Source organism: Cornus florida, unplaced genomic scaffold (assembly GCF_030987335.1).
Source record: "Cornus florida cultivar Cherokee Brave unplaced genomic scaffold, ASM3098733v1 CherokeeBrave_3.0.0_Hap2_Chr07, whole genome shotgun sequence".
NCBI lineage: Eukaryota > Viridiplantae > Streptophyta > Magnoliopsida > Cornales > Cornaceae > Cornus > Cornus florida.
This window is the reverse complement of record NW_026775577.1, coordinates 26,070,989-26,096,173: the sequence shown is the minus strand read 5'-3', so window position 1 is coordinate 26,096,173 and position 25,185 is coordinate 26,070,989. Positions and strand designations below refer to the sequence as shown.

At 34.6% G+C, this 25,185-nt stretch overlaps 2 protein-coding genes across 4 annotated transcripts; both read left to right on the top strand.

The window, feature by feature from the left end:
• Window positions 1-8,207: 8,207 nt before the first annotated feature.
• Window positions 8,208-13,180, top strand: LOC132266864 (protein SUPPRESSOR OF GENE SILENCING 3-like). Its single transcript, XM_059767870.1, has 6 exons — window positions 8,208-9,249; window positions 9,413-9,707; window positions 9,838-10,082; window positions 11,879-12,030; window positions 12,185-12,390; window positions 12,694-13,180. Exons 1-6 carry the CDS (start codon window positions 8,212-8,214, stop codon window positions 12,837-12,839), a joined length of 2,082 nt encoding a protein of 693 aa, XP_059623853.1. The 5' UTR covers window positions 8,208-8,211; the 3' UTR covers window positions 12,840-13,180.
• Window positions 13,181-14,533: 1,353 nt separating this feature from the next.
• Window positions 14,534-19,562, top strand: LOC132266865 (putative FBD-associated F-box protein At5g56410). Of its 3 annotated transcripts, XM_059767873.1 has the most exons (3): window positions 14,534-14,630; window positions 18,069-18,131; window positions 18,460-19,561. In XM_059767873.1, exon 3 carries the CDS (start codon window positions 18,464-18,466, stop codon window positions 19,427-19,429), a length of 966 nt encoding a protein of 321 aa, XP_059623856.1. In that variant the 5' UTR covers window positions 14,534-14,630; window positions 18,069-18,131; window positions 18,460-18,463; the 3' UTR covers window positions 19,430-19,561. The 3 variants fall into 3 exon arrangements, with proteins under 3 accessions (XP_059623856.1, XP_059623857.1, XP_059623854.1); XM_059767874.1 differs by lacking the exon at window positions 18,069-18,131 and having other exon boundaries at window positions 18,460-19,562; XM_059767871.1 differs by lacking the exon at window positions 14,534-14,630 and having other exon boundaries at window positions 14,637-18,131.
• Window positions 19,563-25,185: the final 5,623 nt, after the last annotated feature.

Sequence of the window (25,185 nt, the reverse complement as noted above, 5' to 3'; positions counted from 1 at the left end):
AGGCAAAGAAGGTAGCTGGGGTGCGCTATGTGGATGCGCAGGTTGGTGGCAAAGCCGTGCAAGCGTTGGTAGACACGGGTGCTACACACAACTTCATTACCCCGGAGGAGGCGCAACGACTTGGCTTGGAGATGCGCAAGACGGAGGGCTGGATCAAGGCCGTCAACTCCGAGGAGGCACGCGTGAGTAGAGTGTGCAAGGAGGTGGAGCTATGCATGCAAGGATGGAAGGGCAAGGCTGACTTCCAAGTTGCGGAGATGGACGACCACAACATGGTGCTGGGGTTGGAGTTCATGGACAGGAACAACGCCGCACCACTACCATGCCTTGGTGCGTTGATGATACTTGGAGGCGAGGAAGGCAAGGCCGCATGCATGGTGCCGCTCGTGGGCAGGAAGGAGAGTCCAGAGGTGGCAATCAACACAATGGAGCTCGTGAGGACCTCACATCTCCCGAAGGGCGCTCGTACGTTTGGGCCAAGGACATATGCGCAAGTGCTGATGACCTGCGAGAGGCTGGGTCAGCTGAAGAAACCGTGACGAGGGCGTCACGGAAATGGGTGGGGGAGAATGTCACGCCCCGCCTATGGAGGTTGTGCCACGCAGGTTACACGCAGACGCTGAGGAGGATGCTGCATGGCAACTGCACGGCAAGTGGAGTTTCTAGAGTCTTCCGGAGTAGTCTAGAGTTGTGTGGAAGATTCTAGATATGTGTAGAAATATGTAGAAGTGTGTGGAAGGTTCTAGAGTTCTCCAGAGTTGTGTGGAGTAGTATGGAGAGTTCTAGAATGTTGTAGATATTTATGGATAAGTATGGAAGTGTGAAGAAGGTGGGAGAAGATTCTAGAGAATCGATCTCCACCATCGGTTAAAATGCATCCTAGCCGTCCATTGGGGATGGGGATGCCTATAAATAGGAGTAGGACTTCATTTTGCAACCAACAAGTCCTAGAGTAAGTCTTGAGAGCCTTGTAGAGAGCTTGAGTGCTAGCCTTGTACAAAGCATTCTTTGAAGTAATAGAAGTGTTCTTTCCTTGCCAACTTAAGTGCCTTAGTGTGTGTGAGTGTGCAAGCCAAGTGAGGAGAGGGCGAGGGCAACTACAACACTAGTAAGCGCACGAGGGGAGTGTGTTGGCTAAGGTGTGCACGGGAGTTAGGCTGACCAAGTACTTGCGAGAGTGAAAGCAACGTCTTGGTGCCGCACGGGAGCAGCTAGAGTGGTGCTGAAACTCTAAGCCCGTGACATAAGGGTGCCTGCCACTCTGTGATAAAAAATCAGAATACAGAGATATACACACAGGAACACACACACCAAATCCTGGTCCACTTCAATCAAATCTTTTATTTGGAAATTACAACCTAGTCCTCCTTTCTGAACTCGTTACCACCACCCCATTACCACTACCCGTTACTTACTCTACTAGTTTGCTTGTGTGCGCATATATGCTAGTAGCCTAGTACTGGATAAACATAGCGTGTGTGTGTAATTTTTCATATATAATACTTGCATATGCATTAGTCACGTTAGATGGCAATCGGGTCGATTTTGAACGGATACTCTCTCCCACTTTTATAATTGTTTAGAAAGTTTCCAAATTCGCCTAGACGGGAGACCTTTCTACCTCCATTCCCGTCCTGTTTAACAAAATCATGAAAAATGAGCAGTTAATAATTTAACATAAAATTCAAAATACAATCGTTCTTAATTCATAAGACTTTGCCGTTCACTAAGACAATTGAAAAAATGAATGAATGTGACTTAAATATTTCTAAAGCTAACTATATATACTAAGAAACTAAGGGTAATTTAGTAATTTACCTACCTAAACGGGATATGACGGGGTGAGGTGGGGTGACCTCCACCCATCTCCGCCCCGAACTCACACGGATTTTCATTAATAAAAACCATCACAGCCCAAATAAGTTAAACGGTCTTCTAAAATCGCTATAAACGGAATAGGGTGGGGCGAATACTCGTCCTTGCAGGCAAAATTGCCATCCCTAGTCACATAGAACCAATATATATTGACGAAAAGATCATTCAGAATTAATACATCATATCTCCCGACTAAAATTAGTTAAAACCTTAAAGCAAAATATGTATTACTCGTAAATATGTATATATGGAAAATGATAAGGGGGTCGAAGGGTAACCCCCGAAAAAACGACCGAATCTAACGTGGTCAAATCACGTCAAATTCTCTAAAACATCGTGAAGAGTAAAAAAGTCATCACGTGCTTAGGTCGCCCCCAAAAATAAATTAAAATAAAAATTTTTTTTTTTTTTGAGAAAATACAAGGAAGGTAATGAAGCCATGGATACTGTGAAGATGACCGGAAAAAGGTGGGTATATACAAATATATATATACACACACACACACACACACAATTACATATATGTTGGTAATAGATCATAAATATTCAAAGATTTTTTTCCACAAATTTTTTAATAGATTTAGGTATTTCTCAATAGTATGAGAATTACATGATCTTATATTCGAATCACACACAAAAATTCGGGAGTATTCACAACATCACTCTTTGATTCTGGATTGACTCTCTCTCTGTCTAGGGTTTTGAAGTTTTCTTCGATCTCCATGAGCAATTCAACCAGTGATTTAATTTAATGCAACAAGACAAAGATAAGTTCTTTCAAATTTTGGAGACTTCTGAGTTTTTCGGTATTCCTTTTCATGGCTCTCTCTCAATTTTTTTTCTTTTTTTTAATTATTTCTTTTACCCACACGTGATTGGCTATTTTGCTCTCTCATGTAAGAGGAGTAAGAATCTGACGTGGCCAAGCCACGTCAAGTTCGGTGATTAATTCGGGAATATTTTGCGATTCCCTATCACTGCTCTCTCTCTCTCTCTATATATACATAAAATATTCGAATGGGTCATTACTTAAATTAAATAAATAATTTAAGTAATGATGGTGATCAACTGCTTTAATTTGGTACGTTTGGAGCTGGAGGTTAACAATTGCTATGGCCGGAAACGTCTACCAAACTTGCTCAATCGCATGCCTAACCTATTGTATCTTGTTTTGGAGAAATTGAAGCTGAGTAATCTTACGAGGAACAATTTGCTGTATTTATATATGTATATATATAGTTTCCGATCCACAATTTATGAACTTTTCTGATTTCTCTCTACAATGTGGACATAAAGCTTCCAAGGGTTTCAATTTTGTTGAACCAGAAGTCGTGCCTTGTTGAAGCTGATAAGAGTATTTTTTGAGCAATGCAAAGTATTGCGAAAGGTGACAATCAATTTTTGTAATTCAAAAGAAAAGAAGGAGAATGAGTTTATCAAGAAATTGCTAATGTTTCTATTGTAAATGTGATATTGTTGTAATGTTATTGGAGTTACTTTATTCCATGTTGGGTTATCAAGATTGATAGTTATTGATACACTGCTCATTGGTCTGCAATGGTTAATAGTTACTTGTGTTCATTGTCTCTTCACCAGTTCAGTTATGTAGGTTTCCTTCATTTGTGAATCTCATCGGTAATCTACCTGCGGGCCTTGCATGTCACGTCATTGGTATACTCAATCAATGGCAACGCATTATTTAAAAAAAAAAAAAAAAAATTAGCTCACCTACTTATACCTTTATTGTTGACGACATGACGTGCACGACACAACTAATATTAATGTTAATAGACATAAAAGCAATATGGAAGAATTAATATTTTTTTTTTTATAAAATCATAGGAGTTATATTTTTGTATGTTTAAAGAAAAATAATAATAATAAAAAAGGTAAAGAGGAAAATAATTTAAATTGGCTAGAGTGGTTGGTTGTGGGCTTGCAGCACAGAGAGGGAGCCAATAGAAGATTGAGAATGCTATACAAGATGATAATAGTGTTAGATGACTCCTGAATAGGATGGCAACAGAGTGGTTAGGGGGCGAAAAAAGCTATCCCATCCCAGTTTAGCATAGCTACTCACATCTTTGCTTTAAAATTATTTATTAAACAGGGTTGGACGTGTTTTGTAAAGTATTTTCGTAATTGTATTATGAATTTAATGAAAGTAAAACGGAATAAATTTTTAAATATGGTAATAATTCTTCTTCTCTTATGCGGATAGTAACAAAGTTCAACTTCTCAATTAGAACTTTAAACTTAATATTATTGTAGGAACATCAAAACAATACATAGTTTTTTCAAATAAGAATAATCTAAAAGGATATTTAGTGATTGGAATAGAATAAATTAAAATTTATTTAATATATACAATTCATATTATTGAATCGTAATTTATTATCATAAATGGGGTGGGGCGGGATGACCTTTTCTCATTCCCACCCTATAGTTATGCGGATTTTCAATCCTAAACTCTATCCCACTCCAGTATCATTTATGCTATGTTTGGTTGGAGGGAATGATTGAGAAGGGATGGATGAGAGGATGGATAATTGAAATTTTTCGTGTTTGGTTGAAGGGAAGAGAAGATAGGGAGGAAACATGTTCTTCTTATTTTTCTATCCTCCCAATTTTGGAGGAAGGGATGAGAGAAAAATTGAATAACTACACGTATATATTTTCAATCTTAACCTTTTTAAAAAAATTCAAATGGATATCTACTTTTTATTATTTTATATAGTGAGGGCATATTGTATTGGTAAAAAATATATAAACCTATATCTTTCCCTTTTTTTTAACCAAACATAAAAAAGTATCACCCCAATTATCATTTCTATTATCCTTTCTATTCAACCAAACAAAAAATAAATAAGACACTTTCCCTTCCCCAGAGATGCCTCTTCCATCCCTCCCCCTATGCCTCTTCCATCAATTTTAATTTCTATCCCTCTAACCAAACGAAGCTTAATCACTCCCAAAACTATTCTACACGGGGCGGGTTAGGTAAGTACCCTACGGGGCGAGGTATTTTGCCATGAAGATATAGTACATATGCTGGGTTTGGTTTTTTAATAATAATAAATTAATAATATTTTTTTTCTGTTTTTGTTGCATAACTGGAAATCAGAATAGTAGAAAATTTTGTTTAGTTGACACTTTTAGACGAAAAAATCTCTTTTCAAATAATACTGTTTTATAAATTTTTTAAAATAATTTAAGAACTTTTTAAAATTGAACCAAAGAGTGTTACAAGTTTCCTACATTATTGGTTAATGGATGATTAAATTTCAAGTTTAAAAAATATATACTTCCCGGTCTCAAATTAAAAGTCCCCTTTGGGTGGGATTTTTAATTTGAGACCAAGAAGGAGTAATAACTAAGATAATTCAGTGTGCATTCATGTACTTCCTATCAGAAAAGCTAAATAGGATTAGTCATGCCAATAGGTTGGACAGACACACGAAAGTTGGCAAAAGAATCAGAAAAGAAGACCCCTAAAGTCCCTCAAGCTTTATAAATAGATAGTCCTGGTGTAACGAAATTCTTGTCTCACGTTTAATTTAGGTTTGCAAAGTCTTGGACATTTATGAATAGTATGCAACACTATTTAATAGTTTGAGTTTTTTTTGTTCACAACAATGGTAATTGCAAACGTGCCCAACCTTTGATTTCATGTCACGCCAAATTTGGCCCTCTCGATTTTGAAGTGAACATATATATATATATGTGTGTATAAGAAAGATGGTCTAATTGCAATGGAGGAGCTATGAGTTCACACCACAAGAGTAAGCTTTTAGATTGAAACGCAAACACTAACGACCCGTTACACCTAACCTCTTGACCAAATTATCCTCAAATGATCACTTATTAATAATTAAGTTTTAAAATTAATCACTGTTTATTTTTTCTTGATTTTAAGGTCGGATTTTTAACAATTTTTGTTTAAATTTGTGGCCATCATGTAATAATAACGAAATGCTAAATTATGCAATGGACTAATTTTGAATTAACTCATTGTGAAAATAGAAGATAAATTTATAGTAGTGTCATGTATGGTAACCAATATATTTTATCCGAAAAAGATAAAAATGATTTTACTTTTATAATAAATAAATAAATAAATTGAAAAAAATATATATTTGTATCAAAAGCACAAAGCTCAAGAAAATCCGTTGTGTCCAAAAAATTCCGTACACCTGCAAGCCTGCTACTACCCGTCACCACCAATACCACCAATACTCTCACACGCTTATTTCTTCGCCAAATTGCATAAATTATTTGGAGTCCGGACTTTTGGTTCCTAAATAAGTATTCTCTGTGTGTGTCTCTCTCTACAATCGACGGAGAGTTCGCCGGAAAACTTACCATTTTCAAGCGATTACTGGTTGGAATCAGGTAATAGTACTATTGTTTCCTTTGTTCTCTCTCTCTCTCTCTCTCTCTCTCTTCAAACATATATATCTATATCTATATATATATATAGTATACATACATAATCGGTAGTAGACATACATAATCTTCTTTATTTTGTGCTTCTCTCTTCTTTATTTTCTCTTGTTTGTAGTATACATACATAATCGGTTCGTTTCTGTGCTTCTCTATTCTGCATTTTCTCTTGTTTGCGCTATATTATATATATATATATGGATATATGTATGTATGTATGTATGTATGTATTCTTCATTAAGCATATTGACTGTGTGTTTATCTTTCTTCTCTGTAAATGTATCTCTCTTTACATTGTTTCTATGACTTCCTACTACCCCTGTCCTTGTATTGTGGTCCTCTGATGTCCTTTCCCTAAATTCTCTCTCTGTATATATGTAATCCATAAGCAATTCCTCTTTCTTCAAACACACCCACACAAACACAAATAATCGGTTCGTAGTGGTTTTATCTACTCCATTTTCTATTGGTTGTGCATAGTGACTGCGTGTTTGTGTGGATTTCATCTCTGTAAATATATATTTCTTTACATTGTTTCTATGTCTTTCTACCTCCTCTGATGTCGTTTCCCTAATTTCTCGCTCTCTCTCTCTCTCTCTCCCTCTCTCTCTCTCTCTCTCTCTCTATATATATATATATATATATATATTATGTATATACACTCAATATATACTCTTGCTCGATCTCTCTGCCTACTTTCCTGACTTCTATTTGTGTTTCTTTTACAGGGCTTTTTAGGTAATATCTCATACTCATCTCTGATGCAGATCACATTTTTGTGTTTCAATTTGTGTTTGTTTGTTTGAGTGAAAGTCTGTTTTATTTGTGTTTCTGTTAGTATGGAGACATTGATTGATTTTGCGGAGTTTTATTAAATGGAGATTTAGACTTATTTCACTGCCTATTTGATTTAGTAAGTTGTTTGAGAAATTCCATTTACAATTATGAATTTATAATCACTATATTTTGTGCTTCTCTGGCGGTTTGAAGGAGGTGAAGCCTCCCCCATGGACGTACAATTGCAACCTGTCCTCGCGGGTGAAAAACCAATATACAACTCAAACCCTAGCTCGAGACCTCATATGCCATTTCTTCTTCTTCTTTTTATTGCTTCTGTTTTTGATATCATTTTTACAGTAGGGATTTATTTTTATTCTTGTTGGGAAAAGGCTTTTGAGATGATTTTTGGGAGTTCTAGCCAACCACCTATTCCATTTCTTCTTCTTCTTTCTATTGCTGTTGTTTTTGTTATCATTTTTATATTAGGGATTTATATATATTTTTTTGCTGGGAAAAGGCTTTTGAGTTGATTTTTGGGAGTTCTAGCCAACCACATATGCCATTTCTTCTTCTTTTTATTGCTGTTTTTGTTTTCATTTTTATGCATTTATTTAATTTTTTATTCCCTTGGAGAAAGATGAATTGGGAGCCTGAGTCATGCTAACCACAATTTGAAGGGGGTATAAATTACAAATTGTGAAAATTGCAGTTTTGTATTTCTTATGGTAAATTCTTTAGATTTCTGGATAAGTTACATGTCAAATGAAACCAATGTTTCTTGAGTCGCTTACATACATTGATGTTTTTTGTGTTAGTTGCAATTTTCAAGATATATATGCAGTTTCCTTTATAAAATTAATTTTATGTCATTATGTATTCAGTGGTCCTTTTGATTCACAAGACCATAGAACACCTTGTTCTGAATATCTTATAGCTAAATTTACCAGATATTTTTGTGTCTGTATATTGACATGTTGTTAGGATTCTTCCTTTGGATAGTCTCACTGATAAGGCAGAATTCTGGTTTTGTTTCTTTGAACATCAAGTCTAATCTTCATTTTAAGTGCCAACTGAAATTTCATTTAAAACAATGACCATATGACAGATTCTACAATGAATTCGGGAAAATGGGGTGTGGAGCCATTCGTTGCTGGTACTACTGACTCGTCCAAGGAAAAAAGCATATGTGAGATCTCTAGCATCAGCGTTGATCAGTTGAACCATGGTGTGGCAGACATCAGCCTGGATTCTGCACAAGATGGTGAGTGGGAGGTTTATACCACGAAGTCTAAAAGTAGAGCAAGCGGTGCTTCCAAATTATGGGGTTCCCAGAACTCTAATCCTAAAGCACGGGGAAATGCAGATGGAGTTCAGAAGCTGGGTATGCAGAGTAGTAGTGGATCAGGAAAGGGTTCTGGCAGTAGCTTGCCAATAGTGAATGCTGATTCCAACAGACTACCCGGAAAAGGAAGTTCAAGACCCGTAATTTCTAACAGAGCTATTGACAGCAACTACACTAGCCCGGTGCCTGTAATTTCTCCTGCATTGCAGCATGGTTGGAATTGGAAGTCCGTTGCTTCTACTCTGCCTTCAGAATGTGACCTGGGAAAAAATGAGATCAATCCGAATCCCCATCCTTTTGGTGTTAGTGAGAACAAGGTCAACGAGATTGGGGATGATGATGATGATGATGATTCAGGTGCTGTTGATGATACAGATGATGAACTGTTCAGTGATGATTGGGATTCAGATGAGAGCCAAAAAAGCCATGACACACGTAAGAAAAGCAGGTGGTTCAATGCATTTTTTGATATCTTGGATAAATTGACTGTTGAGCAGATCAATGAACCAACAAGGCAATGGCACTGCCCGGCCTGTCAAAATGGTCCTGGTGCCATGGATTGGTACCGAGGCCTGCAGCCCCTTATGTCACATGCCAAGACCAAAGGATCAAACAGGGTGAAGCTCCACCGAGAATTTGCAGAACTTTTGGATGAAGAGCTACACAGGAGGGGAACATCAGTCATACCAGCTGGTGAAGCGTATGGCAAATGGAAGGGTCTGGATAAAACTGTCAAGGATCATGAAATAGTTTGGCCTCCCATGGTTGTCATTATGAATACAAGACTTGAGAAGGATGATAATGAGAAGGTACAGTCAATTTTGTCTTGTTTATTTTATTTGGACGATAACCGCATAATTTTAAATTTTTAATCAACGAACTGTCATAAAAGACACATTATATTTGGTTTTATGAAATAAATTTTTTGCTTGATTTCAATTGATTATTCAATATGTTGCATTGCTCTTCCAGTGGCTTGGCATGGGAAATCAAGAGCTTCTTGATTACTTTAGTTCATATCGCGCAGTGAGGGGTAGGCACTCCTATGGTCCACAGGGGCACCGTGGGATGAGTGTCTTGATTTTTGAGAGCTCAGCTATTGGTTATTTAGAGGCTGAGCGTCTGGATAAGCATTTCAAGGATCAAGGGACAGATAGGGAGGCTTGGGATCATTATCCTGTTTTTTTCTATCCTGGAGGGCAGCGCCAATTATATGGTTACATGGCAGACAAAGGAGACATGGATATCTTTAACCGGCATTCTCCAGGTCCTCGCTCTCCTGGCCTACACCTATAGTTGATAATTAAATGCATAGTTTATTTTTGGTCTTGGAGATACAAGAGTACTTCTACTAGGTTCTTATACAATTATGTTTTGTATGCTGTGCAATTGATTAGGTAAATCCAAACTCAAATTTGAGATGAGATCATACAAGGAGGTGGTTGTGGGCCAGATGAAGCAAATGAATGAAGACAATCAGCAGCTTGTCTGGTTCAAGAACAAAGTTGCCAAGGAACAGAGGCATTCCAAAGCCCTTAAGGAGTCTTTTGGTATATTATCTGAGAAGCTGCAGAAAACCTCAGAGGAAAACCGCATTGTGAGGCAAAGAACAAAAAAGCATCACGAAGAAAACAAGGAAGAGGTAATTGTTAACTGCAATAAATTTTGTTTCCTGTGATGTTGAATTTGACTCTTCCCCAGCCCCAAGTGACGGTTGCTTGCACTACTGCCTTGGGCATTATGTGGGTGTGTGCGCTTTAACATAACCATAGGTTGTGGTGTTTGTTCCTCAAATGATAACTATAATAAGGACTGAATCCCTCAAGACCTTTGGTAAATATAGTTGGCATATGCTATTGCTGGGTAACTGCTATAAGTACTTCCCCCCACCCAAATTGTATAATTAGCCAATTTCATGTAACAAGTCATCAAGATACCACTGTTAGATTACTGGAATGCCTTGTAGACTATATCTCAAGTCGAGTAGTATATGTTGTGAATACGCATAATGAGCTTCAGATAAAGTTGTACGTTTATTTATTTATTTATTTTTTTGTTTCTGTTCACAATTTCGTTCAGACACCTATTGTATATATAATTTTGATTTTCTGTTATAATTCTTAAAAATATTTCCTTCACTAATCGCTGACATATAAAGAACTGCTCAGATCTTTGTCAAAATTTTACCCATTCATCATATCTCTTGAAAAGGAACGACCAGTTTGATGAAGTTAGGTTTAGGGTGTATCTAATGAGAATATTTCTTTTCTTTTCAGTTGTACTCTTCATACCTTCCATGAATAGCTAAGGAACCCTTCAACTACTTCTTTGTATAATAGAGGACATGTTTATGTTTTTGGAGCTTGTAGTTTACTGCAACAGTCTTATGACTCTGCACCTGATGAAGGTGGAAATGGCTGTTGATTTTGAAGGGCATACATTTGCAATTTTATTGCTGAAGTTTTGTGTTTAATGTTACATTTTATTTTTCCCTTTTTTGGAGGATCATGGATTGCAAATTGCTTGATTCTGCAGGTACCCATCCTGCCCTGCAATGGTTATACAGTTAAATCACATAAATGCCTTTAGTGTTCTCATATATTACATTCACCTCCTTGCACAATTTATTCTGAAGTTTAGGGTTTTCATGCTGGGCAGGATAGGGCATTTGGGGTTTGGGAGGATAGGCTTCATCCCGTATATGAACCCTGCCATCCTTAGTTAGGGGCTGTGTGGGGGTGCATTACTTTTATAACTTTTTATTTACTGCTAATCGTGAATCATACAATGGCAAAGGTTCAGTTCTTGACACATTTAAATCACTAATAGATGGCAATCCTCAATCAGTTGCGATTTTACATTGGCATTGTTCATTTGTTCTATGTAGATCCCATTACCAACACTAATATAATTTACAAACACCCATGTTAATATAAATGTTGATATCCTCTATTGTGTTCAGATAATATGATTCCTGTTTATCCATGGTTTGTTAAGTGTGATATTTTACCTCAAAGCATCCTTCATAGTCAGGCTGTTACTTTTATCTTGAAATGATGGATCCTCAATACGTCTGCTGATTGGCTAGGGCAAAGTATCAGATTTGTTAAATCTGTAATGCGGTTGGCCTTATATATATATCCATGTACTTGAACAATTGCTCAAAACAGATGAAAAAGAAATTGAGTTGTTCATGATTTATGAATTGAAGTAGTTCATGTTAACTTATATATATATAAAAAAAAGAGTAGTTCATGTTAACAAATTGCACTTCTGTTCGACTTTGAGAGAATTATCTTACTTTTGGTTAATTTCTACAAGTCTGTGTTTGAAATATGCTTGACAATACTAATTCTATACTCTCTTTTTTTTCTTTTTTTTTCCCCCTCTCTTTTGGGTCCCTCTTTCCTCTTTGTTGTTGCCTTTTATTCTGCTTAGATGGACTATCTGGAACTGTTCTTCAAGGAACAACTAAGAATCATTCAGGACGCCCGGGATGCAAGGGAGGACAGTTTTGAGAAGATGCAACAACAGGAGCGAGAGAAAGTCAAACAAACAAATAGCTCTAATACATCTGATCACACGCACGGGTAATATTTGCCCCTTTACTACATTCTCTGTTATTTTAATTTCTTTTCCAATCCTTGGATATATTGCTGAAAAAATCATTGCTGTTCTTTTTTGGTCTATAAGTTATTATGAACTTCTGTGCTTCTCATTTTCTATTCGTAACCCTGGATATAGGGCGGAGGAAATTGCAAAATTCATTGAATTTCAGGACAAGGAGATGGAAGAATTTGTTGCAGAGAGGGAGAAACTGCTAAAAGATCATGAACAAAAAAAGATTTCAATGAAGAAAAAGCACGGGGAGGAAGAGGTTGGACTGGAAAGGGAGTTCGATGCTGAACTAGACCGGCTGATGGAGGAGGCAAAAAGAGCGGCTACTGATGGTAAGTAAGATGTTTTAGAGACGGGAGATAGAGGTCAGTTAGTACTACTACTATAAACACAAGAAACACAGAGAAACTTGAGTTAGTTTTTAAGGCTCATCATTCCCTTTACAACATTCTAAAGAACATAGGAAGATTGCAAACAGGTCATGAGACATCCATTTCAGAGATTAAGATTGGTTACTTGTTTTTATATGTAATGGAATGGTGCCTTGCTTTTTTGGTGACTTATTTTACGCGAAACTTGCTTGGTTTTACCACTGTTTATCTGTTCTATACTACATCTTGTCAGTCCTCGGGCAGGTACTCCTCTTTTTATGATGAAGATGAACAACGCAATCGGATGGATGTTATGGTACGCGGAGCAAGTGGAAGAAGACTATTTTCAAAGAGTTGAACACTCACACACTAAGAAGAGCATGGTGAAGAAGAAGGATATTTTCAAATAGTTGAACACTCTAAGAAGACGCCGACCGAGTTTCCATAAATAGACTGAGTTTTCATAAATAGGCCAGCTGATGATGAGCCCGATTATGTGATTGTTTTTAGTCTTGAGTCGTTTATAAGTCTTACGAATTTGTGATTGCTTGCTTTTAGTCTTGAGTTTGGAATTACGAATTTTATTTCTTGGAACCTGAAAAACTGAGAAAAAAGGATCCTCATTTCATGGTGGGGAATGAAAGCACTATTAAAGATGGCTCTTCCTGTCTTTTTATTGTTGTATTTGCTTGTCTTTTTTATAATTTTTAATTTTGTTAAACCAGAAGTGGTGCCTTTTTGTCTATCGAAGCATCTTCAAGAAATTGAAATTTATAGATTTTCTGGGGCTGAGTGGTGTTGATTATAAAACTGCTAATGTTTTCGAGGGGTTCAATAACCCGACAAATTTTACTTTCATAGACATTAGGCCATGGCGCATCTAATCCTCTTAACAGTTTCCCTTCTTATGTAAATGTCATATAGGTATGTATGTTGTTGACATTAAAGTACTTTTGTTGAATATGTAGGCTATGTATGTGTGTGTGTATATATATGTTTGTATACTTTGTACAGAAGTTAGGTTTAATTGATGACGGTGGTGACCTCATGGCTTCCATGAGCCGTCCAATATTGCTTCCAAAAGCTTTTGATTTTGTGTTTAATGACATATTCTAGCATACACTTTGATGTTGGAACTTGGAAGTTAGTTGATGTGAGAGTATTTACATTGACCTCCCTCGAGGCTTGTCATAATTACACGAAGCTCCCTTATAATTTTCAAAATTACTCTAATCTCTTCTAAATGCAAACCTTATTACACATACCTCCCCTTATAGTGACCGACCATGGGCTTGTATAATATAAAGAAACAAAAAATTAATCAATGCTCTTCAATTGTATTAATATATTGATTTTGTTGGAATGAAATATGTGTTAAACCATGGACTTGTTCTTTTTCTTAACTTTTAAGGCTTGCTCTCTTGAAGATGAGAAAATTTGAGTGAGGATTTGTTGATGAAGTATTGAAAATGAGATTTGAAAACTCTGTAACAGTTACATTGGAAGAGATTAGGGTTGTTTTGTATTGTCAAGTCACGTCGCTCTACAAAGTTCAAAATGTCTTTCAATTCTAACATGGGTGAGAGTGGTATTTTGAATACACTAAGTACATGACATTAACAAATTCCATGATTGGCTAATGTTGACCGTTAAAAAGGAGGTTAGTGTAAAAAAGCTTTGTGGAGGTTAGTGTAAAAAAGCTTTGTTTAGATGAGAGATTAGAATAATTTTAAAAACTACAAAACAGGTCCGTATAATTATAACAAATTATAAGGGAGGAGAATATAATTTATCCAAATTTATCCAAAAAGATTACTATGCATATTAGACGTTTTTTTATATCTCACGCTCTCTTTCATTATGCGTAGAAACATTAGTAAAGGTGCATTTGTGTTTGCCACTAAATTTTGGGTTTACCTTAACACTAATAAATGTTGCATACTATAATTTTGTAGAAATATTTGAAATACATATCATAATATTTAATTAAAAAAATAATTATTAAAGAATCTTTACAAAATTATCCTGAAAATATTTGCAAATTGCAATCACATGTTATTTATTTATTTATTATTAGTTAAATGTGATCCACAACATAGGTCTCCTTTACTCTATAGCAGAGAACAACGTTCGAACCCAGCTGTAGGAGCCGCCGACAGCCACCGACTTCTCACCGGAAAGCCACCATCTCTCAATCACTGGTTAGAGCTCTCACATTTTATTTAGGGATATTGATTTACGATTACTTGGATTTTTAGGTTTTAATTTAGTGCTTGGGTTTCAAGAATGAGTTGGGTCTATTTAGACATCCGCATGTAAAATCGATTTGCATGTTTCATGGACCTAAAAATCGTTTTGTATGTTTAGGGTTTCAAGAATTCATGAGGTAATGATGTACAAAATAGTTACAAAATAACTCAATAAGTAGCCTATTTTTTTGGGTCTCTCTTTGATTTTCATTCCTCTGATGATTTTTTCAGTCATATTAAATTCTTAGGACATTGTATTTACTAGATTAAGATTAAGAATCCATGTTAACCAACTGGACAATTTTTTTAAAACTTAAGGAGGTGAAATAAAATTTTTAATTAAAGGAGATGAAGTGAGGCCCCTGCAAATGGCTCTCAATTAGTTTACAAAACATTGTTCTATAAGTGGTAAACTGAATGTACTCCCTTTATTCCATTATAGTCACAGTTTACGAAGTGGACAACTATAATAGTACGAGGGAGTAATAGTTTCGAGTATATGAAAATATTGAGTTGACTGTTGAGACCATCATGTTGACGTGTGAATATATTATATACATAGTCTGTCTATGGTGAATGAGTGTATTGGCAAACATAACATTGTCTTGATGGCTTTTAACTCCCAAGGCCGAGGTCAAGGTTTCAGGTCAAGTAGAGAGGATAAATAATAATAATAATAATAATAAAAAGAAATATCGTGTATGTGTTGGTTTCCAAAAGAAAATGCGGTGCATGCCTGATGTGCATGATTGTAAACCATGGATAGGAAAAATTATATCAACCTTGTGCTATAACCCACCAATTGGAACATTCTACTAAAATGCGTCCCGCGTTCTAAAGGAAGTGAATCAGTGGACAACGTTGAAATGATTGCTTTGTTGTATCACCTAGGATATATAATTGTTGTAGTTGATACCCACTCGATGGGAAAATAACTTAGAGAACTTATAATAGGAGTCTTTTTCATCTATATGTTTTAAATGTCACGTCGCCATGGCCTGATGTCTGTCCGGAGTGAGAAATTGGCCCTTATAGAGAGGAATGAGGACCTTATATTTGCATTTCTGTCAAGGAACCAAGTTGTCTCTTATTTTGCGGAGTATCTGTTTGCTTTCTATATTGAAAGAAAATTTACTCGATAACTCTTCTCCTTTTAGTTGCAATGATTAATAGTCACATGTTTTCAATGTCTCTTCAACAGTTCCAATTTTGTAGGTTTCATTCAATTCTGATTCTCAACCACAATCTGTCATTGACTCCTTTTGAATACAATCCCATAATTCATTGTTCGGCTTAAACCTGTTAAAGTTTATAAGGCTTGTCAACTGCTGCATATTGTATTCTAAATTCATGGGCCTGACAAGATCCATCTGGTTTTAGTAGGTTTTGGATTAGATAATGTAATTATTTTTACAATTATCATATCTTACTGAAAAAACTTCCAGTTTTAGTTCCAAAATAATGGTGTGACTTACTGAAACGTTGATGCTGGTGAGCTCATGGCTTTCCAATTACCATACTTGCAACTGTATGTCTGTCCCACTGCAAACCTTCCAAGGCTTCCAAAAGCTTTGATTTTGTGTGTGATGATATTTGAGGAGCAGAGCCACTAGCAGATTCTAGTATACACCGCAGCCACTTCTCGCTATCATAACCTTCAGCTTGTACAATTAGAACCTTTCCTCCATGAAAAATTATTGCTGAAGGAGTAGACTCCATTCCCTACCTCTGTGGACGTTGAATGTAAGTCGGTCTGAAAATTACCAAAAAATTAGTATGCTTAAAAGTTTAACCACAAGGGAAGACATGAAGCCCCAGAGAATTGGCCTTGTTTCTCACTTCTAAGACATGAAGCACCAGAGAATTGGCCTTGTTTCTCACTTCTACCATTCCTGCAGTACTTTGTGATTTCTTCTTTCCCAGATGAAAAGAATAACACTGTTTCTCAATCCTTTTACTTGTCATGTGAATGCTTATTGTATACTAAATGTAGTGTGGGCCTTAGTTTCCAACATAAATAAATAAATAAATGTAGTGCATGCCTTCATTTGATTTGTAACACAATTTTATCTAGTTTTCAACACTCTTAATCTGAAATTAAACCCTAGTTAAAATCTGATTTTTAACAATCTTAATCTAATTTTCAACACTCAATCTGCTTTTCAATACCATTTTATCTAATTTTCAATAGTCTTAACCTGATTTTCAACACTCTAATATGAGGTTCAACACCTCTCAACACTGTTTTATGTAATTTTCAACACTCTTAACCTGATATTCAACACTCTAATATGATGTTCAACTCCCTAAAACCTGATTTTCAACATTCTTCTAATTTTCAACACTCTTAATTTGATTTTGAACACCATTTTTATTTAATCTTCAACACTCTGAACATGAATGAAATCATATATATATATATATATATATATATATATATAGTATGTAAAATATCTCTTAAAATATTATTAGCCTTACATTAACATACATATAATGTATGCCTGTACCATTAACAATATCTTATTGCGTAAACACACTTATTATTTGTAATTCAGCACATTCGACTAGTTATTTTCAGAATTCAACACACTCAATCTATCTTAGCAGTTATCCATGCATTATTTCTGAACTTTAGCACATATTATTATTTTTAAAATTACTCTTGACTTCTCCTGTTAGACGCTTATCATTAACACCGATAATGTAAAATGTGCAATTACTAATTTGTTCACGTTAATATTTCAATATAAAATTACATAAAGATTTAAATTTACGAAAAAATCCTGGCATAACAATCGATACAATCTTATTGCATTCGATGGATATCTTGGACAGCTAGAGAGAGAGGAAGTGGACTATTGTCTTTCATTTCTGTTCAACACATTTTTTAGAGAGAGGATTTCGGTCTATCTCTTCAACACACCTATAGATAGTTTGATAGAGGAAGTGGAGGACAAGGGTTTCAGTTCTCCATTTTCATTGCTCTTCAACACAAAAGAGAGAGAAATAAAGTGACGAAATGGTAAGAAAGACTAAATTAAACACCTTCTTTGTTATGTTCTTCAGTGCCTAGGAGGAGCTTTGTTTGTGAGAAATTAATGTTGTTGTGTATCCTATATTTCTCTATTTAATCAAAATTCAATTTATCTACGAAATTTTTTTGTGTGTGTTCACAACTTCAGTGTTATGTATTATTCTTGTAAGTATGTATAAAGTAATTCTTCCTATAAATTTTGAATATCTGTCATTTGTATTACATGTACATGAGTTTTCTAATTTACAAAGTGGTTCCACATTCAAAATTCTCCAACATGTGGTGTCCGTCAAAAGTACTATGTGGGGCTATTTTTATATATACAAAGGGCAGTGACATGTAACTTCTATCTTAAGCTGAATTAGCAGAGAAGAAAGAGCCCAAGTGATTGAAGCAAGAAGACCAACCATCTGCATCATGTAAACATTTCTTCTTTGAGCTCTGTCACTCTCCGTGTTTTCCTTACAATCAAAATTCCCATAGACACAGATTGTTTTGTACTGTATACTGTTTGACTATTACAAAATTCTCAATAATTTTATAAACTTGTTATTATTTTAATTCAATTTAACTTTTTTATTTTTTCTCATGAATAACGCTAACTCGTCTCGTCTGGTCTTGAACACTAATCCTTTTTCCCTTTGACAAGTTGAGAAGATTCATTAACTACAGCCTTTGGTCATTCTTATTTCAAGTAGTTAGCATAATATAATCTTTTTAAATTTCTTATCTGTTTTTGCATTGCAGAACCATGACTTCAATCTCAAAACATGAGGGATCTTCAAATGAAGTGAAAAAAGTTAACAAGGGAGATATGATAAGCAGCTTGCCAGATTGCCTTCTTGTTCACATTCTCTCTTTCCTTCCAACAAAATACGCAGTCGGAACCAGCATACTCTCATCAAGATGGAAGCACCTCTGGGCTTCTGTTCCCACCCTAGACTTTGATGTCAACTTGAGATTTAAACCTGTTCAATCATTCTTAGCGAGTTCTTCCAACTTCATGAACTTTGTTGATCGAGTACTTCTCCATCATGATTTGTCCTGCATTCAAAAGTTCTGTCTATGCACTCACTCTATTGACACATACATTGGTGAATCAAGAATATATACATGGATAAGTGAAGCCATAGAACGTGGTGTTCAAGAACTTGACATCGAGTTTGACCAAGACACATACGATATTAACTTACCTTTAAACCTCTTCACTTGCCCAACATTGGTAAGCTTAGAACTAAGAGACCGTATATCTTTCAATGTTCCTCGTTCTGTCCATTTTGAAAGTCTCAAGGTCCTCCATGTTTCAATCAGTTATCCGGACAATGACTTGACACAATATCTTTTCTGTAATTGTCCTGTTCTTGAGGACCTGCTCATCGAAGGAGAAGTTGAGAGTAATGAAGAACTCCTATTTGATGTCTCCACTCCATCCCTGACGAGGTTTGAGTTAGATTTGGAGGCAAATATTTCGGATGATTGTGCGAACAAAATTGTGGTCAATGCACCAATTCTGGAATATCTTACACTCGAAGATGATTACTTGCCTTGCTATGTGTTAGAGAACCTGAACTCGTTGGTTATAGCAATAGTTCATGTTGGAGATTGTTGTATAAAAACCAAGGCAACCAAACAACATGCTGATCGTGTACTTGCGATTCTTAGGGGAATTATAGGATATATATTTTGGTGTGTGTATATATATATATATATGACATGAGAACCACCAAACTTTGTATTCAGTGTATCTCCTGAACTTTTTAGGGTTGTAAGGTTTAAGAATTCGACGTCACAGAAAAAATTTAGCACAAATTTTGAACTAAACTTTCTTCAATTCCAGATTCAAGGCATCGATTCGGTACTCCTAAACATAACTAGAGATTTCTTCTTTCTCATTTGGTAAAGTGGAGACGTTCTCAATCGTCTAGTTTTTGTATGCTAAATGTAGTGACGACGCGTGTATGCTAAATGTATTGACCACCCGGTCTCTTGGATGGCGTAATCTCTCTTTTCTGAAGGGGGAGGTTAAGAGTTTGAGTCCCACTAAGAACATCAATGATTTTTATACCAGAGTAATTGTAGTGAATTGTCATATTAACTTTTTTTAATTGATCACTTATGCAAGAAATAACTATGTACACTAATAATCCAATAATGAATAGATTATTTTGACCTTTTTATCGTTTTATTTTTTGGGGGGACTTTACCCATCGAACTTCCGTTTCAGAGAGTTGAATGGATACTACTCAGGTATTATAATAGGAACGAAACAATAACTATCAAATGAAGAAACAAGTGAAATTTTATATATGAATTTATATAAACAGTTGCCTATTTAGTACGCATACATACGGTCGAAAACCCAAAAATCTCAAATTTTAAATAGTTTTCCTTCGATATGAATTATACGATAACAATAGTTTATGAATATTTCTAAGTTAACCAATCAATACACACAAAGGCATTTAGTGTCATCATCCTCAATGTGTAAAATAAACAAGATCATCACTAACATATAAAAAAGTGAAAAATTAAATGAAATGAATGGTGTTATCGGATGCATGGAACTTTGCAGGAGACAAAAAGGTTAGTGGAAGGTTCAAGAGGAGTCAATTCAGTTTAGTGTCATCATCCTAATCAACTTTAGGTTCTTCAATTCTTGGTTGTTATTGATATTCTAAAACTCTAAGGCTATGTTCTGTGTACGGAATTAGAATTTTAGAATTGAAATCGGTGAAGTCGAAAAAAAAATTAGTTTAATTTTTTGAGTTACTTTTCTCCAATTCTAATTCTAAGATTCAAATTCCATGCAGCCGAGCACACTTCTAATGTAAATTCAGTTTGGATTTTCACTCATACTTCTCATGGAAATGAAAAACAGACGAAGAGATATGCGTTTGAGTTGAAATTTAGGATAGCCATGTGAGTCGGTTTTGGCCAAGACCCTAAAGTCCTCAATTGTATCATTTTTCTTTTATTTTTAATTTATGTTTGCTTGACTAATACAAAGCACTAATTTCATCTCTTTGAATAGTATAATTTTTAACTCATTTTATCCATCTACAATAGTTGATATTAAAAGAATATTAATAAGATTTACCTACCCAAATAACATTGCAACTCATACAAAATTACAAACCTAATAAATAATCTCAATTTAGAATGTTTTAAGCTTCATTTTCTAAAATTTATTTTTATATAATATACTCCCTGTTTACTATTTTTGAAAATTCATTCTTCTCCTTGTTTAACTATTTTTTAATTTTAAATTTTTTTTGGGTCCATTTATATATGTATATGTGTGTGCCCGCGCGCCAAAATGGACATAATTAGTCCTCCGCATAGCTCCAAAAACACCTTATAGTAACATTACACACACACTCTCTCTCTCTATCTATATATATATATATATATATATATATATTATTCAGAAAACTATTTTTAGATACAAGATTTAAAAACTATTTTATAATTTTATCAGCTAAATAGATATTCAAATTGAAAAAACTGAAAACTTTTTTTTTATTCTGATTCTGGAAAACAGTTTCATAGCTACAGTCTAAGCTAAGGCGGTAAGATATTCAACACCACGATGAATATCTCCCTTTCAATTTTGTTCATGTCCATTACAGATATAATCCTATGTGGATCTCTTTTTGGGGAATGAAAAGGAAAGAGAAGGAGACCGCAAAGTTGTCATTTCATTAATTAAAAAAACGTAGGGCTCGTAAAATTGAGAGCGCCAATATCACCTGCCTTTGTTTTAATATTTACATAAAAACTAAAATTACACAAAAGTCCTTACATCACTACCGATGTGATTTGATTGCATTAGATAGGGTATCTTTTCGTTTTTCACACTTAATTGGACAAACAGAGAAAAAGTAGAAGGGAAATGAAATGAAACCAAACGATAGTATTTTTATTTAAATATAATAAATTAAAAAAAAAAAAAAAGGGAAATTGTAATAACTAAATTATTATAATATTTTTTTTGAAAAAAAGAGATATAAGTAAAATAATAATTTTTTCTTTATAATTATCGAGGATAGTCTTAAAATTATAAAAATACTATTCAAACAGTTTCTTCCTTGTCTTTTCACATTTTAAACCACTCGATCACACTTAAATCCTATCATACGAAGTGAAAGAAAGGGACGATTAGGGTTTTGTTCATCTCTCCTTTAGAGCAACCCCAATGCACACATTGTTTTCCATTCCACACTTTATATAAAGTGTGTATTCATGTCATCAACTTTATATAAAGTGTACAGCTACGTCAGCATGTGATTGTACCATTATTTTAAAGCCTCTAAGTTCTTGTTGTGTACTCATTTTTTTATTGTACACTTTATTATATTATTATTTTTTAAATAATAAAATAATTTTTTATTATTATTATTTTTTTCTTAACAATTTTATTCTCAACAACTATAATACTAATGGCTATAATTGTTTGCTCCGATTTAGATACAAGATTTTAAAATTATATATATATTAAAAAAAATAATATTACATATATATATATATATATATATATATATATATATATATATATATAAAAGTGCATTACATAGCTTCCTACAAATAAAATAAAACAATACAACTTGGAAAAAAAAAATACATTAATACTTCCACACATGAAAAAAATATAGTAAACATTACAATTAATTGCCCCTTTTTGCATAGCGCGCCATAATTTTATTTTGTTGATCCTCGATCCATGTTTTCACCGCCGGTGTTGCAGCATCATTTGTATTTTTTTCCATCATTTGTCTTTCCCAAAGAACTTGCTCCCGCTCAATCTCCATCATCTTCATTTCTTTTTGCGCCTCGAGCTCCTTTAATTTCATTTCTTTTTGCAACTCAAGCTCCAATCGCCTTGTCCGTTCTTGTTCCATGCCCAAATCGAATTTCGATTTCATTTTTAAAGTACGAGATTCAAGTGCTAAGTTGTCCATCAACTTATTTTGCTCGGCAAATCCTTGAAACGATGTAAGAAATAAGTCATTTTGTACCTTATCTTTACTTTTACGACCTTTCTTGGCAGCTTTTCGCCCAATAGGTCGTAAAGTGTCACGTGAACTTTCGTCTATGGCCGGTGAGTCGTCATCGCCAAGGTTTACCGAACTTGGTGTTGATACTGCAGGAGTTGACTGAGTAGATAGATTAGTTGGGATTGAACCTGGTGTTGATGGAACTGTTTCGTAACAATCTCCAGGCTCATTCATATCAAGATCTATAGCTCTCTTATTTATTTTGGTGTTTGTTATTTCTTCATTGTATCACAATTTTGAAGCCATTTTGAAGATTTCCGAAGAAGATTCCAACAGTGCTCCAACTTAAATGGCTCCCCTTCTTCATCTTCATACAGTACTTTTGCTGTCATGTGCTATAAATATTAAACAAAAACTATATTTAGACAGATTGTCAATTAAAATAAATATTTATTTTTAAGGAAATTTAGACAGTAAGAAATTTATTACAAAGTAAGAAACTTACTACATCTTCAACGTCATATCCACTTCGACATTAGTTTTGGATCTGTTGGTGGTATCCATTTAATTTGCTGACTACTCGCCTAATTATTGAGAATCGATTCGACAAACCTGACTACTGTCAGTTCTTCTCCATGTCGCCCATTTGGCATTTGAAATCAGCATGGATACATCCCCAATATGTGCCACTTTGTTGATCTGCACCTGTTATTGGATCTTCCCCAATATTAATCAACGCTTTGCATAACGCTTCATCTTCTTGGGTGGACCAATCTTTCCTATCTTTCCTTGAATTAGACTTGGATTGAGAAGGTTCAGATTGAGATACATATTGGGAAGGAGGTTGAGATTGGATAGGAGGTGGGTATTGGGGAGGAGGTGGGTATTGGGGATGAGATTGGTATTAGGAAGAAGGTAGGTATTGAGAAGTAGATTGGTATTGGGAAGAAGGTAGGTATTGAGAATGAGATTGGTATTGGGAAGAAGGTAGATATTGGGAATGAGATTGGTATAGGGAATGTGGTGGGTTTTGGAAAGGAGAGAATTAAGATTGAGATAGGTTTTCAAATTGGTAAAATCCTGAAAAGTAAAAATTATAATTGAATTGTGGTTGTACTTCAGAGTTTTGCGATGGGGGTAATGGAGATCGTTGATCCATGGAATGTTCAAAGAAGAAAATTTCGTCAGAAAAAATTGAAAGGAAGATTGAGAAATAAAAGATAACTAACTGATGAATGATGAGAAATTTTGATAGAAATATAGTGGTATTTATAAAGAATATGTAATATTACAAACGGCTATATTTTATTTGTTTTTTCTCAACAACTATATTCTGTTTGTCTTTTTCCTAACGGCTATATTCCCAACGACTATATTATATATGTTTGTCTTATTCTAACAGCAAAGAGTACAAACTTTTTTTTAAAAAAATAATTAATTAAATTATTATGCAAATTAAATGACTCTTTTTATTTATTTAAAAAAAATGACTTTTTTTTAATTAATAAAAATTTAATTATTTTTATATTAATTAATTAATCCAATATACATACCATACTTATTTTACATATCACTACACAATATCACATTTTTATTTTATATTATTCTCACACACAAACCCACAAAATGGCCCACTCCTCTGCTGCGACTGCGCGTTTGACAGGTGCTACTCCATTCCTCACCTGTGGTGTGTTGAGTGTGTAACATTATGTGGGCCCTGCAAGTGTGTAAGCTGCACAAGAAAGACTTTGCTTCTACACAGTCATACATATTACACACATTGATGGTGCGCTGGGGTTGCTCTTACACTCAGATAGTTTTAGAAAGGAAGTGGAGGCCTAGGGTATCAGTTCACCATCATAATTCATTGCTCTTCGGCACAGTCGCAGATAGAGACACAGAAAGAAAGAGATGATTTATGACCTGAAATTAATTGATGGTAAGAAAGAACTTTAGATTTTGCTTAGTTAATGTATAATCTGATTGAAATTAATATTATTGTGTATCCTATTCACTCTATTTAATTAAATGTATTTAGTTAAAAAAGATATTTGAAAACTGTTTTTCTACCAAAAATTTAAATTTATATGTTTGTATGCTTTTAGGTTTTTATAAAGTAATTCTTCTTCTAGTTTTTCTCTTGATTTCAAAGATATTTTTGTCAATTGCATTATATATATTATCCATTGTACAATGTGGGGCTATTTTCTCTTTGTGTATTTTCCTTCCAATCAAAGTTCCCAGTGCCACAAAATCTCTTTGTGCTGTAAATTATTATTTTTTCCTAAATATAAATATTTTCTTTCTATGAAATTCTCAATAATCTCAAAACTATTTTATTTTAAAATTTTATTTTTATGCTCATATTTCCGCCTTTCAACTCAGAAAAGTTGAGGAGTACACTGACTGAATATAAGCTTTTGGTGGCTTAACGCATCTATTATGGGATTATGGGACAGAGGGAGTATAATTTTATAAT

Coding starts and splice junctions, on each gene's coding strand:
- LOC132266864 (XM_059767870.1), top strand. CDS start 8,212: ATGAATTCGGGAAAATGGGGTGTGGAGCCATTCGTTGCTGGTACTACT. Junction 9,250..9,412: donor AGAAGGATGATAATGAGAAG/GTACAGTCAATT, acceptor TTGCTCTTCCAG/TGGCTTGGCATGGGAAATCA. Junction 12,391..12,693: donor AAAAAGAGCGGCTACTGATG/GTAAGTAAGATG, acceptor GTCCTCGGGCAG/GTACTCCTCTTTTTATGATG.
- LOC132266865 (XM_059767874.1), top strand. CDS start 18,464: ATGACTTCAATCTCAAAACATGAGGGATCTTCAAATGAAGTGAAAAAA.